We start from the raw sequence: 20,159 nt of genomic DNA, 5'->3' as shown, positions 1-20,159 counted from the left end.
GTATGCAAAATGTGGAAGCATAGACAAGGCACATGAATTGTTTGATAGAATACCTGAAAGAAATGTTGTCTCATGGACTGCAATGATTGCTGGATATGCACAAAATGGATTTCTCAAAAAGGCTTTAGACACTTTCAAGCAAATGAAATTGGAAGGCATAAAGCCAAATTCCACAACCTTTGGTAGCATCCTCCCTGCCTATGCAAAAATGGGAGCTTTGGAACAAGGTATGGACATCCATCAAAGCATAACAGATAGAGGAATTTTGTTAGGTGTTGTACTTGCAAATGCCCTTCTTGACATGAATGCAAAATGTGGAAACATGGACAAGGATCATGAATTTTTTGATACAATGCCGCAAAGAGATGTATATTTTTTGCAACATTCAATTAAAAACTAGGGCAATTTGAATCTACCTCCTATGCGGGATTGCAAGCAATGCCACAAATGCCTTCAACACGGGTTTGATGTTCTTGGGGGTTGAAGTCGCCACGGACACCTACATGGGATTGCAATGTTCACAAATGAATTTCCCTCTTCTTCTTTTTTTTTTAGTAATGGCCCTTTTCGTTGGCATTACGATGAACTCGAGCACTTTTTTGAAAAAAAGAAAATTCTCATTGCTAATGCCTTCTTCATCAAAACCAAATGGAAAATTTCTGTCAGAATTACGACGAACACAGGCTTTTTTTCTAAAAAAATCAAATTTGGCCACAATATATCTTCTCCATCGAAAACCTCAGTTGGAAATCTAGTCCAAATGTATTAGTGGGAGGAATGACTTCAATACTCTTACCGGAATCTAGAGTTATACCTACATCTAATTTCTTCTTCTTGTCGAGAGTAGAAGTAGACTCCTTAACTAGTTTCCTCTTCTCTGTGGGATTCCTCTCCTTCAAAATTTTATTTGGGGGTGCTAGAGGGGTGACCTTTACTCTCTACTTCTTTACTTCCTTAGGCTTCTTCCTTGGTATTGTGATGAAAGTCTTGGGAATCTTTGAAGGCACAACATCAATATCAAAATCGGATGTAATAGGGGAAATATAAGTCTCTGGATTCTTCCTCTTTACTATACCCTTGCCAATTGCTGCTGCTAGTGAGGCCCGAACTGCTGTCGGAGAAGACCCTTCAACCAATTTAATGATTTGTTTGATTTCAGAAGACATCTTCTATACAACTTCCCCAACCTTCTTGATATTTCATTCCCTTTTCTTCATACTGAATTCAATTTCAACTTCAGTTTCTTTTTGCTTTGCAATTCCAAAGGCTTTCTTTGCTTCATCAACTAGAGCATCATCAACTAGAGCATCAAGAAGAGTCTTGGCATACAAGTCCAAGATTTGTCCATATACCTTATAGCCCATCTCAGTTATCTAGATCTTCCTTTGTTTAACTACCTCCATTAATGTTTCATCCTTCTTTACCATAAAATAGATTTCAGTTGAATATTTATCTACAATATGATTTGGAACCCTTTCGCTCTTCCTCATTGCTTTTTGGAATGATTTGAAATAACCCCAAAGAATGGAGTCCCTATCCTGTCCCATGTTCCTTATAACATCTTTGATTTGTTTTTCTATTGGTATATCATTTTGTGCACACAGTAAATGCATGAACTTGAAACAGAGTTCAATCGGTTTGATTAGGTTACCTTGTAATTGATGATTATGCTTGCAAATTGAATTGCTTTGTCTTTGATAGTGCTAATTCTCATTGACAGGTTGTCAGATGTTGCACCAATTAAATTCTCCACCTCATTGTTAGATATCTTCTTCTTTCCAGGGGTTGGACCAGTTTGGGGTAAACCGGTGATCACACGAATACCCTCCTTGGTGTTCTTGTAAGGCCAGTCAAGCCATATGAATTCCTCATGGACTTGACTTAACACATACTGGATCATTTCATCTTCAAATTCCAACATCTCCAAAATGTCCGTGAAACCCTGATCCTTCAAAATTTTAAATTATGATTTCATTGACCCATCCTTGTTCAACAAGGTGCCAATATACATGTTCTTGATCTTAGCAAAACCCAGATCCTCCAAAGTGCATGGAATATATGCATAAACATCTTCGACATATAAAACTCCTTCAGGAACCCTAGAAAATATGCCAACATAATCATTGACCTTCACAATCCGAGGATATTGCTTGAAAATAGGGCATGGATAGTCCTTGATGTCAACAACAAAAGGGGTAGCCACACCTACAAGAGTGGAAGATGATCTAGAATCCATTGCAAATAAATGATAGCTCAAAAACTGATAAAATACCTCAAACCTTCACTGGTGAAAGCTCTTTAAAATCCGCTCTAAATGCACTGGAATTTGCTTGAAATTATTTTGATTGCCTTCAATCACCTTGAACTCACTCTTCTTTTCTCTGAATGCAATGTGAATGAAAATGAGCCAACATTTCTCTTTTATTCTTTGAAAACCCTAATTTTTCATTGACATTAATGCATGTCGACATATAATACCAAATTCAAAATCTATAATCTTAGTACCAAAAAATCTTCAGATAGACTTCTCCAAGATTTGAAACAAACTTTTAGACTGCTACCTAGGGTAATGCAAGATTCATCATTAATTTGACTCACCAGGTGAGTTTCCCGTTGATGCAGGAACATTATGTTTTGTTGGTTGAGTTACCAGGTTGATTGTCTTTGTGGGTTGATCTTCATATTTCCTAATCCACTATTCAGAATGAGCCTACCAGATCTCATCAACCTTTTGATTTCCTTTCTCATTTGATGTGTCATTCCCTTCCAATGTATTCTTGCTTTTGTAATATTTGCTAATATGTCCTATTTTGTTGCATGCATAGCAAGTAACATTGTTCTTCTGAATTTCCTTGTTGAGTCCTTGACCATTCTTCAACCTACATTGATCATCCATATGTCCAAAATTTCCACATGCATGACATTTGACATTCATTATACAATCTTTTGTCCTGTGACCATAGTTATTACACTTTGAACATTGACCGAGAACAATATTATTATTATGATTTCCTCTATTTCTGCATTTACTTGCTCTATGACCAAACTTATTACAAACAAAGCATCTACCATTCAATTTTCTTGCATTGGGTTTCCTTACCGATGATTTCTAATTCTGGTTATCTGGTGGATTCCCCTAATTTGCAGTATCAAAGATTTATCCATGCTCAAATCCAAGACCTTTAGTGTCTCGAGTGCCTCTTTGATCCTTAAATAATTCATCAAGCCTTGGAGAACTAACCATGAACTTTTCTTTGTATTCAATTTCAGTATCCAGTTCTCCCCTTAGGACTATTATCAATCTTTCCAACTCCTCATTATTCTGTGACTGCACCAACTCAGTTCTCAACATATCATTCTCATGTGCAAGCCTAATTCATTCCTCATATTTGTCTTTCAAAGATCTGCCAATATTTTCTTCATTCTTCTTCCACTCTTCAATCTCCTTGGACATCCTCATAGTTAGGGCTTGCATTTAATTATTCATCACAACCTTCTCCTAACTCAGATTCTCATATTGTTCCTTAAGGGCATTCTTCTCTTCATCATCTGGATTTTGGAAAAGTTCATTTCTTTTAGTTTGAATAGATGATAGCCTCTCCTATAGGATAAGACTGAATTCCTTTGCAGAGTTCAATTTATTTTGCAACTTCAATATCTTCATCCTTTTAGTATCATAGTCCTCAAGTGCTACTTCAAGTTGTTTCTCCATACTTATCTCCATGGATTCCAGATTCAAGATCTTCCTTAAGCTATTAAACTTACTCAAAGGCACTAGGCTCTGATACTAATTTTTGAAATCCAAGAACACTGATAGGGGGGGTGAATCAGTGTTCTACCCGTATAATCAATTTTAACCTTATTAGCAATGTAATTTAGTAATCGGTAAACATAAAATAATATAACAACAAATAGGAATGAAGAAACCACAAGAGCATACACCATAGCATAGATATTTATACATGGAAAACCTCAAAGAGGAGAAACCACGGTGGGATTGGTGACACACAATATCCACTAGCCAAATGAATAAATATTACAATAGGGGCCTGCACATGAAGGAAGGCCAACAACCTAGAGCACACTGCTAATCACAAAAGGAGCCTCACTGACTACAAAATCAATCCAGACTACAATCTAGAAAGAAGAGTGAACTACAAAGATAGCATCTCTTATGCCTAAGTACAGTTCCGATTAAAGAACTGTCTATACTAGTTTTCAATGTGTCCTCCCTTATCAGTATCTTTCTTTGCTTCCCAAATCTCTAAACCAATATCCAAGACTGACTACCAAATATTGCATTCGCATTGTGTCGATCAAGATCGCTCGTACAATATCACATCACTATTTTTCACTACATTACCAAAATAACCTAACCGGACTGACTTAAATACCCTTCCCAAACATAAACATAAATTCCTAATATCATCTTACAATGATATTACAATTTATTTACATGTCGGCTTTAACAAAAATGAACTCATTAAACTTCGAGACCAATGCCTTTGATTGTTTCCATGGAGACTTTATGGACCAGTCTCCCATGTCAGCCTCATATGCCGGTTCCAGGTTTGTCGGTTCCAAACAATGAGTACCGATCATTATTGGTTAAGTGACCAACCCAAAATGGTGTGTTTTGCCAACAATGACAACACAACTAAACTGGATGAGTGTCAATTGCCAACAGGCATGCCTTTGTTGTGTCCCATTTTGTTCCCTCATGAGGTCTTGGATATCTCATGTTACACTAAGACATATCTCTTTGCTTGTGGTTTTTCTAGCACTGTTTCTTGCAGTATTCTTAGTAATTTGGTGTGTTTATTTGAGTTAGTCTATTCATTGTTTGTGAAAAATATCTTGGTTCTTTGTACCTTTGTTTGTCACAAATGGTACTAAAGTAAAGTAAGTGCCTGCTAAAAATGACAATTTGTGCCAAATATACTTGTTCTCCATGATTCATTCATATTTACAGTTTGATTGCATTCACCTAGTTCCTTTCCCTTACTAATATTTGCTTCGGAATGTGCACACATCCCTCATCTCTTTGGCCTTCATCTCTGCTAATTTACTTGGAGCATTTTGTAGCTTTTATCAATGATAGATTGCATTCATTCATCCTGCATTATACATGAGTTAGTATATAATGCATAATTTATTTATTGCATAGTTCATATTGTGTAAATATCCCATATGCATGCATCATATAGCATTATTACTATATATATCTCATCATGCATAATCTTGAGATCATTGTGTTGAAAATACCATATTTATCTCTCATTACTAGAACATGCATAATCATATCATATATTTGTATGTACATGTTATCAATAGTAAACCTACATCATATAATTTATTATATCATTCCATCATCATATCCTGCATTATAAGAGATTTAGTACATAATCCATCATGCATAACATCCATGCCATAAAATTAAACATACATCACATAGAGTATCATATCAATTCATCATCCTACATCACAAGGTGGTCCGTACATGTCATAGAAAGTCATATCATATAGTGTAATTATTATACATGAGTATTACATCCTGCATCAAAAATATTTTAGAACATCATATCATAGTCATGCATCCATGCATCATCATATGTTAATCTTACATGCATCAAAAAAATAAAAAATGGCATACATAGGGGGCCAAATTGATCATCATATACATATGTGTTAGAATGTCACAATGACTATCAAAAGAGTGTATATGTACAAATGTATCAATATACACATCATATGGTACATGATGAATAAAGAATAAGTACATCTCTGACTAATAACAAATGAAAGAATGATGATCACATCACATGCTCATAAATCTATATGGGGTGCAAAGAATCATATAATACATCCTATGTAGGGTACATCAAATAATCCTCTACACTTGCATCAATCTATGACAAAATGCTCAAGAAAGGTTAGGCTGGTCCCTATCCTAGAGGTCCCTATCCCTAATCTTGTCCCTAGAATCCCTATGCGGATCCTGATGTTTATCTAGTGCTCTATCCACTACCTTGTGTATGAATCCTGTTGCTAGACCCACCAGTACTTCGAATGAATCTTCCTGATCCTACACTAGATCCTCCACTGTGTGAAGAAATAGATCCTCTCATTCTAGGTGGACTTGTGTATACCTCACGTTGGTCTACAGGAGCGAGTGTGTCATATACTGAGCCCTATACCATATTGCCTACTGGGAAAGAGCTTGAATCTATCCTCTCTCTCTACCATCACTAGCAAAATTGCCTCTCCCCCTCCTCCTCTATCGGCCTGGTGTCAGGCTTCATCCCTCTCTCTCCTATATCTCTCCACTGTCCCCTCTATCCTTTGTCTAGAATGCTCGATGGCATCCCTCATAGTTGTGGCTATGTCCCTTTTACAATAGTCTATCCCTCTCAGCCTAAATCTAAATCCTAGCCTGCTCTATTGTATCCATCTCTTTACAGAGGTTATCTCTCTCAGTGGTCACAATCCACAACCTCTCCTTTGGCTGAGCTACTACCCTCTACAAGGAACAAATTTATTCTTCTAAATCTGGGGGATCCATATAACCTCTCCTCTCTCCTCCCTCCTTTGTCTGTTGGGTCACATCTACCTTAGCGAGCTCCTCTACTATCCCTATCCCTGAGTCTATGTTAGCGTGAATCCTAGGGCACCAACACCCATGGCCCAGGCCTATATCCCTGCTCCCTCACCTCATGTACCATCTTCTCCTCCTCTCCTCTCCCCTCCTCTAACTCTCCTCTCCCTCATAGCTAGCATCACTGGTGCTACTAGAATCCCTCGTGCTTATCTCAAAACTGTGGCAGTTTCTACCCTTGCTCTACCCTTGGTAGGTTGATAGGTATATAATCTGACACCTTGAGCTTGTACCTCCCTCCTCCTGCTCCTAAGTCACACTAAACCTACTCTACCAACTAGAGTAGGCTTGTGTTGGGCCCACCATGCTTTATAAGCATATGTGACACCAGGATCTACAACCCCTACCTTGGGATCCCATATTGTTGGCACTAATCATGTCCACTCATCTATGAGTGCCTATCTACCTTGCAAATTTCCTCCCACTTTATAGTCCATCTCTAGTGATTCTCTTCAACCTATGGGGTTCCTAAGGAACATCCCATACAAAAACAAACTTGTGTTGGATCCTATGAGGTCTATATCTCTTGACCACGTGCTCTCGCTTGTCGATAATATATTTAGGAGTAATAGATTATAGAATATGATGATGATCCTCAGGCCAACTTGCTAAAACCATGTATAACCACCATGTAATATAAAAAGCATCTAATTTGTAAAAAATGACTTCAATAATCAATGTCCTCAGTCTCCTCATAATGTAATCCATTTCTATAACTATATACAATATGAAAATCTACTGCTTTGTACGCACACCCTACTAGACGAGTCACTCCAAAATTCTCCCATACCCATACATGAAGTAGAGTCACAAAGCCAAAACTGTGACCTCCATGATAGAATATCTTATGTATCTCTTTGTATAATAGACAAAATTAGAGTCCCCCAAGCCATCGACTGATCACCATCTATGGTATCAATGAAAACTTGAACCATATCAAGAACAACTGATCGCCTACCTCTATTTGAAAAAATCAAGTCACTGACTAGTGCACATACAAAAAAGTAGATGTGTCGATCAGGAGGTTCCTACTATAAATCATAATCAATGTTAGGCCCAATATGGAAAGCTAATGTACTAAGAGGGGAGGGGTGAATTAGTACTTCAAATCCTTTCTTGAACAATAACTTTACTGTTAAGCATAAACCAAAAACTGTTGTAACATAATATAATGCTAAAACAAATAAATAACAATCATACATGATTCACTCCATAACACATATATTTTGGTTACACAGAAACTCTTGGTTAGAGAGAAAAACTATGGTGGGGATGGCACCCACAACTTCACTACTACAATAATAAATGTTGCTCGGTTAGAGCTACATGTTTAGCTATTTATAATAGCTTACCCTATTAGGAGTATCAAGATCTTTAGATCTACCTTGCTAAAGGATTTTACAATGCTTAAAATAAATGATGCACTTGGTTAAAGGCTTTACAATTTATAGACTTTGTTAGAGTCTTTTACCCTGTTAAAGGTTTCTCTTACAACTCAAAATATTACAATAAAATCTTTACAAATATTTGCAACTTTACATCTGAAATGTTATAGAAGATTCTATGTGCTCAATATAATATTACCTTGCTCATATCATACCTTGGTAATTGATAAATCAACTCGGTAAACCCTTCTGTTTACTCTGTCCCTTAACTGTTCTCTGAAATCTTTCTTGGTGACCATTGAATATTTCTGACAGTCATAACAGTCATAACACATTGTGCTTTCTCATGATATTGCTTTTCAACTTATCTATCACACATGTCTCATACTCTTTTTTTTTCTACACTCTGATCCTTAAATCATTCTGCATATAAATAGATCTCTTAGGACGATGATCTTGTTCATTCATCGATCTTACAAAGAAGATTCATTGAATGAATAACTATACAAAATATTTCATTGGATAGATGTCCTCAAAATCATACAAAATCTTTAAGGTGCAATTTCCTATGTGATAACGGTTCTTTGATCCTCAATCTTGTAACACGTTTACACACATGTGTCTAGGTTCAATGAATCTGGTAACATGTTTTCACTAGGTGTGTTCACTCGGTATATCATTTTTGCTGCTCGATAGAGATAGAGTGTTACCTAGTAGACAACTCGGTGTATACTAGACTCTGTGACTTCTATCTTCTATAACCGACTGCTTTAGTTCTTACCGACTGAATGTTCTGGTAGTATTAACCGACTAGAGTATATAGGATGACTTTGGATATAAAACTAATGACAACTTAGTAAATAGTAACAATATCCCCTTTTGACATTAGTTTTGAAATTTTTGACAAAACTCCTTTCAAAGTCATAACTCAAAATCTATATACTTACAAAATTTGACTAAACTAACAGTATATACAATAGTCAATAAATAGTATACTCAGATATACTCCCCTTATCAATATACTGTACATAATTCTGATTTTGCATGCTCGGTGATCAATGTTCTATGTTTACTGCACTTGTTCTTTTCTCTTTGATCAATGCTCGGTGTTCACTACTCCCTTGTCAAATTCAACTGTGCATTTGGATATTTTGTTCTGCTCGGTATACTCCCCCTGTATACTAAACTCCCCTTTTGATACTTTGATACTATACACCCCCTTTTTGACAAACATCAAAACTAGTTACCATTCGGTGGAGGCAACTAGTCAAAAATGGATTTATACTTTGTCCTTGCATCGGTGAGGGTGGTAGAGAGGGCATCCTTGACACTATCCATAAGTGAATTCTGAGCTGTAATGTCAGCTAGGAGGGAGATCAGACCATCGAGTGTGGTTCCCTCTGGTTGAGTGGATAAATGAGTGGCTCGGTTGATCTGCTCTTGAACATATGAAATATGAGGAATGAATAATGTCTAAAGAGTCATTATATCCATCCTGATTTTGTGCTCTTCATTTCAAAGTTCCAACTATTGAGCCATAAGAGTTTGCAATTTGGTATAGAAATTTCGAATAGAATTTGGCTCGGTAGTCAATGTATTGGAGAGATTGGTGATCTCTTGTTCAATGACTTCGGTTTTATTTTTGATATCCTTAATGAATAAAGAGAATGTACAGAGCTTTTGAAACAAATGAAGAATATGCCTAAGTTGAGGGGACAACTCAGCTATGAATCCAACAAGTTTAACTTTACCTACAATAATTGCTTTTTGTACCTCTTCAATCATTTTTGCAGTGAGTTCTTTATCCTTCAGGTTGCTGAGGTATTAAGATGCATCTAAACCTGATGCTTCTAATTGAGTGAGGAGTTCATCTAGTTGCATATGGATGGTAGCATCTTTATTCACGGTATCTTCAGGTAGCATGTCTAACAATAATGCCTTAACCTTCTAAAGTACATGGTTCTTTTTCTGAATAGCCATCTGTCTTTCCTATTCAGCTTTGGCTTTGCATAGCTCTCTGAATTCAATGAGTGCTTGCCCTTTCAGTTTAGAAATGTCAACATTTGGCAACATAATTGGTTTTGACAAATCTATCTTGGAACTATGCCTTTTCATTTTCTTTTCTTTAGAGGAGGAGGATTTCACTGGTTGAACTAGTACAATAGCTTGGGAGGCTTGTTTACCCTTGGTAGGTTGCTTAGTAGAGGCAACACTTTTGTCAGTTCCTGTAGCCTCTATTGTGTCCTTTGGTGCTTCTGTGCTTGGGGTCTCGGTGGCAACAGTTTCTATGCTTGTAGGTGCTTGAGAAGTCTATTCCCCAGTGGTCTGAGAAGTAGATTCTCCTTTGGTAGACTGTTGACCCCCTTTCCCTTGATCAGTATCCTTAGGATGCTTGGTTGGGACTTGTTGAGTGACCAGAGGATATGACTTGACTTGTTCCAAAACTGATTCATTGGATACCTATTTGGCATAGGCATTGCTTTCTATCATTTCTTGTCCCTGATCCTCAGAAGCCATGACATCCTCATCTAATTGAATAGTTTCAGCAGGATCTGTTTCGGTGATGTTAACTATTTCAACTTCACTTTGAGGTCCAGCATGAGGTTCATCATTCTTGAGTCAGAATATTTCTTGCCATTTTTCCTTAGTTTCATTCTTGACTTCAAGATAAAGACCGTTCATCATTTTCAATGCTCTCTACTTTACTTGAAAGTTTGTCTGTGAGGTCTTTAAATGTTCTTTAATGTCATCTACCAACATGTCTGGAAAGAGATGTACCAAAATTCTTTCTCTAACATGTTTCTCTAAGTCCATAGCATATTGTCACTTGGTGTCAATATGTGAATACAATGTTTTAGGAAGGAAATCAGTCACTTCCAATGGGACTAATCAAAATTTAAGTAGTGTACATACTACTGCTTCTTCTATTTGCCTCTTTTCATCTTCATTTCTGGAATCATATTTCACATATCTGAAAGCTCCAAATCCAACATATTGTTTTAGGTTAGCACAAAAATTATCAACACTACGTACATCTTCCTTTTGACTCTTAACAATCTGAAATTTGCTTGCATCTTCAAACTTTGTGTCACTTGACTCTTTGCTCAAAATGAGTCTCTGAGGCATTTTCTTATAAGTCCTTGTGACCTTAAGCATGGCGACATTTTTGTGCTTCTTACTCAGTGACACTGCAGATGATCTAGTAGTAGGTCGCTTTGCTAGAGGAGTCGGTGATACTTGTGATGAGTCCTATTTCTTCCTTTTCAAAATTTTACCTTTTGGCAACTCGATACTCAAAGTAACAGCAACTTCATGAGCTTCAGATTCTTCCTCAATTGCATGTAGTTCACTCTTGATAGGAGTGGAGGAAGAACCTTCTCCAAATTTCTCAGTTAACACTTTAATAATTTTAGTTGCTTTCCTTGTAGCCTTAGGTACTACAATGCTCATCTTAACTTTTTCTTTAACCTCTTCATAGGTTCTGTACCTAATTTCTGTATCATGCCTTGGAAGTGCAAGAAAGGCATCTATCTACTACTGTGAAATGTCTAAATCAATCTCATAACCCATAGGAGGCAAAGATTGAGTTCTCTATTCCACCACATTGACATAGCAGTAGTCGGTGTCTACTTCAAAGCATATATCATCCTTGTATTTCTCCACTAACTTGGGTGGAATTCTATACCTATTATGCATCCTTTCCTGAAACTTGCTGAAGTAATCATCCATAATCTCATTAAAGTTATCACCTAGTTGTTTGATGAAGTCATTGGTTTGATGGGTGATTGGTTGATGTAGCTCCCAAACTACATTACCGACAGATGGAAAGAATTTCTAAAAATAGAAAAACATGCATACCAAGAGTGATCCAAACTTCAGTGTGTTAGTCGAGTTGTTCTTCTTTTGTTTCCTTATGGTGTTTAGATTTTCAAACAGATTCTTCAACAACACTTCACAAATATCGATCTTCATTCCCTTCTTCACAATTTTATATGCTAAATCAACAGCTGCACATGGTACACTGTTTTCCCTTGCCGATTGAAAGAAACAATAACCTATTACTCTAATGGCAAACTTCATCTCTGCATCTATGACATTATTTAGTTTTAGACCTCTATAATTAGATTCAACTCTGGTTAAAGTGATCAATTCTTTCTGTGAAATCATTTTCTGAGCTTGGGCATGGTCATAAATAGGGTATCCGGTTATCAAGTGAATGATTTCCTTGGTGATTTTGAATGGTTTCTCCTCTAATGACATGAAGTCATCATGAACTCTGTTCAAAACAAACTTGACCCATTGGGGTTTGAAGACACAAGGATAGGTTAGGGCTTTGGTCAATCCCTTGACTTTAATGTGTTCAAACTTGTTATCTAGTTTTCCATCGGTACACAATTCATCATATGTGTCCTTGATCTCAACATGACCTAGTTCCTCAACACGACATTTGGTGAAAAATATAATATCCTCAACCAGTAGAACCCTATCCAGAATGAGTGAAAATGTCATTTTATCATCTGGTTCAGATGCTACTTTGGGAGGTAGGGAATATTTCAATGAGGGCTTCTCAATGGTTTCAACAACAATGGGTTTCTGAATCTTTGGAGACATTACAAACTCAGGATATCTACTAACAAAAAAGGCTTAGGGTTTCAAACTTAACCAATAAATGCTTTCACTTAGTAAATATAAAACAGATAATCACACTGATATTTCCTGGATAGCTAGCTCTTAGAAATGCTTGAGATCGATGTGTAAATACCTTGAAATTCACTTGGGAGGTGTTTGATCGCCTTTGAATCGCTTAGCTCTACTCTTCGAAAACTTGGTAAGTGTGAAATGACTATGCAAAGTGCTTTAAGTACACATTTTACCTTGTCGGGCTCCGTGCGGTTAGGTCAAAAAAACATTAAATGCACTTGATTCCACTAAACTAATTACCTTCCTTTTTGCCTTTTACCGACTAGACAAATTTCCTACATTTACCGACTAGACTGGTGCTCCAAAAGACTAGATAGAATTTCAAACTCGCTAATGCATCTTAGCTATGCAAATTTTGGAATTAAGTACATGATAAAATAGGAAATGTTAAGATCTAACTTTGAGAGAATGCAGTCCCTTCATACCTTTACCAATTAATTTGAAGTAGATGCACCTAACTCGGTAGGTAAGGTTCTTTCTTCATTAGTTGATCCATTTTCCTTCTTTTTCCAAATCATCTATAATTTGCTTCTTATTACCTCAGTATCTCCTTTGGGTTGATCTCTATAATCTCCAGCTAACTGTCCAACTTTGTGACAATGAAAACATGCCATACCAGGATTTCTCCATGATCTTCAGTTGTTCATTCCAAACCTTATAAAGCAGTTGGCACTTATATGTCCATATCTTCCACAACATTCACACCATATTCTTTGTATTGTGTTCCCATGGTACAACAGCATATTGTCGATTATGATTTGTGTGAGTTCGGTAACCTCTAGTATTTGATTGGTGTGCAGACCACATATAGTTCTTCTACTTAAACCAACACTTCTCGGTACTGTGTCCATATCTATTGCATTTTTTACAAAACCCTTTGAATTTTGCCTTCTTATAATTGCTAATAGACTTTGTCCTACATTGATTAGATGTGTGACCATACTTATTGCAATTATTACAATAACCATTAGACCTAGTGACATTTAGTTGCTTACCTTTTCTGATTTGGCACAAACTGGCAGTATGTCCTTGTTTTCCACAGTAGTTGCAAATAGGCTTCTTTCCTTTGATGTGTTTCTTGTTTCTAGCTTGCTTTGATGATTCTCCTCTCTTAGTAGTGTGGATTCCCTTCTTGGTAGAGTCTTTTCCTTTGTCACCAAGTCCTGCATCTTTGTTGGGTCTTCTTGTATTCAGTTGCTCATCTAGCATCTTTGATGCTTCATAATTCTTCTTCAGTGTTTCTTTGGATTTATTCTCTGTTTCAAGTTCATCAGTCAATCTTGATAATTCAAGTTTCAATGCTTGATTCTCATTATCCTTCAAATTTGCTTCATGATGTGCATAACCCAATTGATTAGACATATTGTGTTGAATTCCAGTCATCTTTGTGATTTCATCATTATTTTCAGTCACTAATACTTCAAGTTGATGTTTTTCTCTTTCTATATCTCTTATCTTATCCTCAACTATTCTTAATGCATCTAGATTTTCGTCATCTGTGTGCTGAAATGCTCATGTTCTCTTTTCATTGCTTTTAGCTATTCAATCAGTGATTTGTTCTTTTCTTTCAATTCTCCAATCATCTCTTCAGTCTCTTCAGATATACTGTTCTTAGATGATGTCTCAATTTGTTCCACTAGCTCTTGTGAGTCCTGTAGATCATCAGACAACCTTCTTCTGACTTTCAATGATTTTTGCATTTGTCTTTGCATGTCTTCAATCACTTGATTAGCATGATCCAACTCTTCTTGCAAATACACAATTCTCCAAGATTATTTATAGCCGTCCATTGATAAGATCTTTTTCTTTAGGACGTTAAACCCTTTTCCAAGATTGAAGCTCTGATACCAATTGTTAGGCCCAATATGGAAAGCTAATGTACTGAGAGGGGAGGGGTGAATCAGTACTTCACATCCTTTCTTGAACAATAACTTTACTGTTAAGCATAAACCAAAAACTGTTGTAACATAATATAATGCTAAAACAAATAAATAACAATCATACATGATTCACTCCATAACACATATATTTTGGTTACACAGAAACTCTTGGTTAGAGAGAAAAACTACGGTGGGGATGGCACCCACAACTTCACTACTGCAATAATAAAGGTTGCTTGGTTAGAGCTACATGTTTAGCTATTTCTGATAGCTTACCCTGTTAGGAGTATCAAGATCTTTAGATCTACCTTGCTAAAGGATTTTACAATGCTTAAACTAAATGTTGCACCTGGTTAAAGGCTTTACAATTTATAGACTTTGTTAGAGTCTTTTACCCAGTTAAAGGTTTCTCTTATAACTCAAAATATTACAATAAAAGCTTTACAAATATCTACAACTTTACATCTGAAATGTTATAGAAGATTCTATGTGCTCAATATAATATTACCTTGCTCATAGCATACCTTGGTAATTGATAAATCAACTCGGTAAACCCTTCTATTTACTCTATCCCTTAATTGTTCTCTGAAATCTTTCTCGGTGACCTCTGAATATTTCTGACAGTCATAACAGTCATAACACATTGTGCTTTCTCATGATATTGCTTTTCAACTTATCTATCACACATGTCTCATACTCTTTTTTTTTCTGCACTCTAATCCTTAAATCATTTTCCATATAAATAGATCTCTTAGGATGATGATCTTGTTCATTCATTGATCTTACAAACAAGATTCATTGAATGAATATATATACAAAATATTTCACTGGATAGATATCCTCAAAATCATACAAAATCTTTAAGCTGTAATTTCCTATGTTATAACGGTTCTTTGTTCCTTGGTCTTGTAACATGTTTCCACACATGTGTCCAGGTTCAATGAATTTGGTAACACATTTTCACTTGGTGTGTGTTCACTTGGTATATCATTTTTCTTGCTCGGTAGACATAGAGTGTTACTTGGTAGACAACTCGGTGTATACTAGACTCTGTGACTTCTATCTTCTGTAACTAACTGCTTTAGTGCTTACCGACTAAATGTTCTAGTAGTATTAACTGACTAGAGTATATAGGATGAATTTGGATATAAAACTAATGACAACTTAGTAAATAGTAACAAATCCAATGATAGTTGTCTATGATGTAGCTATATCCCTGCCCCAGCCAATCTTTGTATAGCACTATCCATGGGTGCTTGATCTATAATAACCCTAACTCCTCGAATTGGTAATCTCAAGATATGATATACATCCTCATGAGTGATAGTAATATCCACTTTTGACATTTAAAAAGTAGCCATGTCACTCCACTTCTCTACCAATGTGGTCAACATATACATATGGTATTAAATGTGTGTCATACGTGTCAGATGACCTAACTCAATCATGTCAATGTGAGCCTAGTCTACAGGCCCAAATCCATCAGCTACTCTCAAGATGACTAAAAGTCTCTCCCGATGCACTAGGATATCCAAACTCCACTACATCCAAGAAAATTAGCATGTCAAGAATATTTTCTTCTATATACCCTATCTTTTCTTGGTCATTCAAGCTTTTCTTTTGGCCTCTCATTTTCTCTTCAATCTTGTCGCGTGAGTTTTTTCTTTCTTTTCTAATGGAGGAGCGACAATCCCATTATTTCTTAGATAGTGAAATCACAATCCCACTATCCTTTATCGCATTCACACCATCAAGGGAATACACCCCTGCATTCTCTCTCTTTTTACTTCTTCTCTAACAAGATTGCAATCCAGCTAGCCTCAAGATAGCAAGATTTCTATCTTGCTATCACCCTTCGCAAACCCATCTTAGTGGGATCTCATTCTCGATCCTACCCCTAATATAACCAATCTCACCTATGTGCATGAGCAGTGGAAACCTATTCCCGCTAATTTAGCATGTGATCTTCCGGTTCATGAGCTGGTTGGATTATTGGTTATACAACAATAAATGCTCAAAAATGCATGAAAAATAAATCAAAGATGAGGTTCATTGAGACATACATTTTGATCAGGTCGCCTGTCCTATATAACACTTGCCACAACATCCACATGGTGCTTTAGGGTCTCCCTAGATACCATCTCATCCAATGCATTCAAAGCTCTCAACTACACAAAGAAAATCTAAAAGGGCTCTAATTTTCTCTCAAATCTCTTGTGTGTAGTAAAAATGAATACTAAATTTCTAAATTTATTGATATAGGGCTTCCCAAAGCCCTATTTTTGTCATCCCATTCCTTTATCATCTTTCCTTCTTGTGATCATCGTTTTGAGTGTTGTTCTCACTAGCTAAAACTATTTCTTGTCCTTCTTCCCTCCATCTGAAGCATTTGTTCTTGTGCCTTGTTCTTCAGGTTACTGGTGTCTTTTTGTCTTTGCACTAATGCTATTGAAAGCGCCATTGGAAAAAGGGAAAAAATGTACACACCTAAATTTGATTAATTTAATTAATTGAATTCAGTAATCTAGAGCGCATTTAATTAAATAATTATGCATTATTTAATTAATGGGAAATATTTCCCTCTAGATTAATCTTATTAATTGTGCTATAGTCTCTTTTGATTAATTAATTGGTAACTAAAATCAATGAATTAATTGAATTGGATCTATTCTTCTATTAAATATATCAAATCTTTCACTTTGACTCCTTTCCTATTAAATTTTCCCATATAATTAATTAATTAAATTAACTAAATTAATTAATTCTATTTTTCCATATATATACTAACTTTAACCCCTATCTAACCCTTCCCCTAGCCTAACCCACTTAGATAACAAAGGGTTTAGTCAACCCTATCCCTTATCCCTCACCATATGTGTGCACTTTCCCAAAATATCTCAAAATTCCCTAAAATATTCCAAATTTCCTAAGATTTGAGGAAAATTCCGTATAATTTGGGAGAATATCAAAATTTCCTCAAACATGGGAATAACATGATTTCATAATCTCTTTTGGAATAGAACCTTTCAATTTGGGTGGCTTACTCCCAAATGGGCATGTGTCCTCAGGGACACATGGTATTCCTTCCAATGACACATGTCCTTCTTAAGGACACTTGTCAATCTCATTCATGATGTTGGTACTTCTCAGGGACACATGTCTTAGCCTCATGCCCTTCAATATCCCCCTTTAGCTTATTTAAACCCCTCATTTTCCTTCACAATCCACCCACTTTTCATTTTCATACCCTCATAATGCAAAAATACTCACTCATCTTTTTGCATAAGCACATTCATTTAGCATAGTATTTTGCATCCCATCTTAGCTTAGATTACATTTTATATTCACTATGATGGAGGACAATCAAGTATCTACCATATAGAGAGCACACATCAAATCAAGGGACAATCAAATCAGAGGAAAATAGAGTTTGGACTTAATTAGTTTTATGTTTTTGATTAAGTGAAAAACAGGTTTTGAATGGGCCCTGAAACTCTTTACCAGAAGTTATAAAATAGATAAAACATTAAAAGTCTATCTAGATAGAACAACACAAGAAACAAAGACAACTGGCAGACACAAAAAGCCAGCAAGAGCACCAAAAGAAATAGAAGGACAACACAAAAACACCTAAGGGACAACCGAGATCACAAAATAACACACCTAAGAGAAATTTTTGAGAAGCCCCACTGCTTCCTTCTCCAGTTGGACCATTTAAGCAACAACACCCTTGAGATCCTCCAACTCCTTGGCTTGCTGAGCCATCTTCGTTGTACTTACCTAGTTCATTTACCATGTCCAGTGGCCACACCCTCAAGGGTCAAAACTGTATCCTCAAAAATATCTATCATGTTCTTTTCCTAGCAGATTTGTTTTAGTTTGTTAATCATCACACTAAAGCTATCAATGAAGGCTTTTAGTATTTTTTGTCTTTGTTCTCCAATTTTCTTTAGGGTATTGTCATGGCTGAGAACCCTTTTTTTTAAATCAATTAACCTAGTCTCCATAGTCTTAATTTGAGAGCCATAAACTCCAGTGAGAGCCTCCATCACTGATGGCTTTTGTTAGTTCATTTAAATAATTAGGTAAGGAGCTGAGATTACTTGTCCCAACAACTTCTAAAGTGTCCACTTTCTTGGAAGATTGTGCATGTTCAGACTTCAATCTTTCCATCTCTGAATAGACACATTCAATAATCTTGTAAAAATCCATCATCTCTCTCTTTGCGGTATGAAGCAAGGTCATAGGAGAATTGCTACTATCTTTGATGAATTATGAAAAGAAAACATTATTCTCCAAGGTCTCCACATGCGAAATAGTAATTTTTTCATTAGGAGGCAGAGTCTCACCTCCCACTGCCATCTTCCCTTCTTTCTCAACATTGCAGGTCTATTTATTAGGGTCCACTAGAGTAGAGTGGGTCTTTGAGGTACCATCCTCCTTCTCCAGACGGATATTAGTAATAACAGGACTCTGCCTAGTTTTCTTCTTAGGCAGTGGGGTAGCACTTTTACTTTCAGTTTCCATACCATCATCATCCTCATCATCTTCTTCTAGCCAACTATCCTCCTCCTCCAACTTCCTCCTCTTTCTCTTAAACCCTTTTCTAGCAGTATTTTTGCTTGCCCCAGAATCCATATCTTTATCCTTCCCCTTTCTAGTAACTTTAGCAGAGGTATCCCTATTAAAATCATCTTCCCATTCCATATATGACCCCTCATCTTCACTGTCATCTGATTTTTCAAACTCATCTTTTGAGTCTGAAAGCTCAGTGATAGAATGTTGCACATAGGAGGCCTTGACATGGTTGTATAAGAGCAACATTAACCCTTCATGCATGGGAGGATTGTTATCCAAGTTATCCCTAAAATCCTTTATGTTGGTGTTTAAGGAACTAAATAGGTAAAAAGGAATAGACACCATATATTTATGGCGGAAGTGATTCAAGAGCACAAAATGATATCCATAGACAAGAGAGTATCTACCATCAAGAGTGACATATTGCATTACAACAAATAAAAACCATCTACATACCTTTTTAATCACCTTCGACGAGTAGTAGGTCTTGCTAGATTTCACCAATTTGACTATCTTAGAGTCTTCCTTCGAGAATCGCTTAATAGCAGCCTCTATGAGCTTTCTATCCCTGTAGAATTTTCTACCCTCCATTGGCATCCCAGTGACTTCAGTAATCATTCCTTCATAAATTTCCACCTTTCTTCCACCTATATTAATTTTCCCCTTCTTCCAATTCTTCTTGAATAATCTGGTAATGGTAGGGTTATTTCCTTTAATTCGCTCCATATATCATGTCATCTTAGTAGTCTCCAAAATAGCCCACGCTTTTGGCTTCTTCTTCCATTCATATCAGGAAAGTGGCTGAATTTTTTTCCTATTGTCTCCCATATTGTCAATGGTTGAATTTTTCAATCTCTTCACAATACAACCCAGGAAAAAAATAGAGACCAAAGTGCATAGTAGGGAAACCATCAAAAAAGAAATGGGCACCCAAAAAGCATGTGAAGCCTTGTCTGCATT

At 36.3% G+C, this 20,159-nt stretch overlaps 1 protein-coding gene across 1 annotated transcript; it reads right to left on the bottom strand.

The window, feature by feature from the left end:
• Nucleotides 1–19,010: 19,010 nt before the first annotated feature.
• LOC131875876 (ATP-dependent RNA helicase drs1-like) lies at nucleotides 19,011–19,925 on the bottom strand. Its single transcript, XM_059220581.1, has 2 exons — nucleotides 19,656–19,925; nucleotides 19,011–19,418 (listed from the first exon to the last, which is right to left on the bottom strand). Exons 1-2 carry the CDS (start codon nucleotides 19,923–19,925, stop codon nucleotides 19,011–19,013), a joined length of 678 nt encoding a protein of 225 aa, XP_059076564.1.
• Nucleotides 19,926–20,159: the final 234 nt, after the last annotated feature.

Source organism: Cryptomeria japonica, chromosome 5, assembly GCF_030272615.1.
Source record: "Cryptomeria japonica chromosome 5, Sugi_1.0, whole genome shotgun sequence".
Taxonomy (NCBI): Eukaryota; Viridiplantae; Streptophyta; class Pinopsida; order Cupressales; family Cupressaceae; genus Cryptomeria; species Cryptomeria japonica.
The sequence above is the reverse complement of the archived record's forward strand: the minus strand, read 5'-3'. Positions and strand labels throughout refer to the sequence as shown.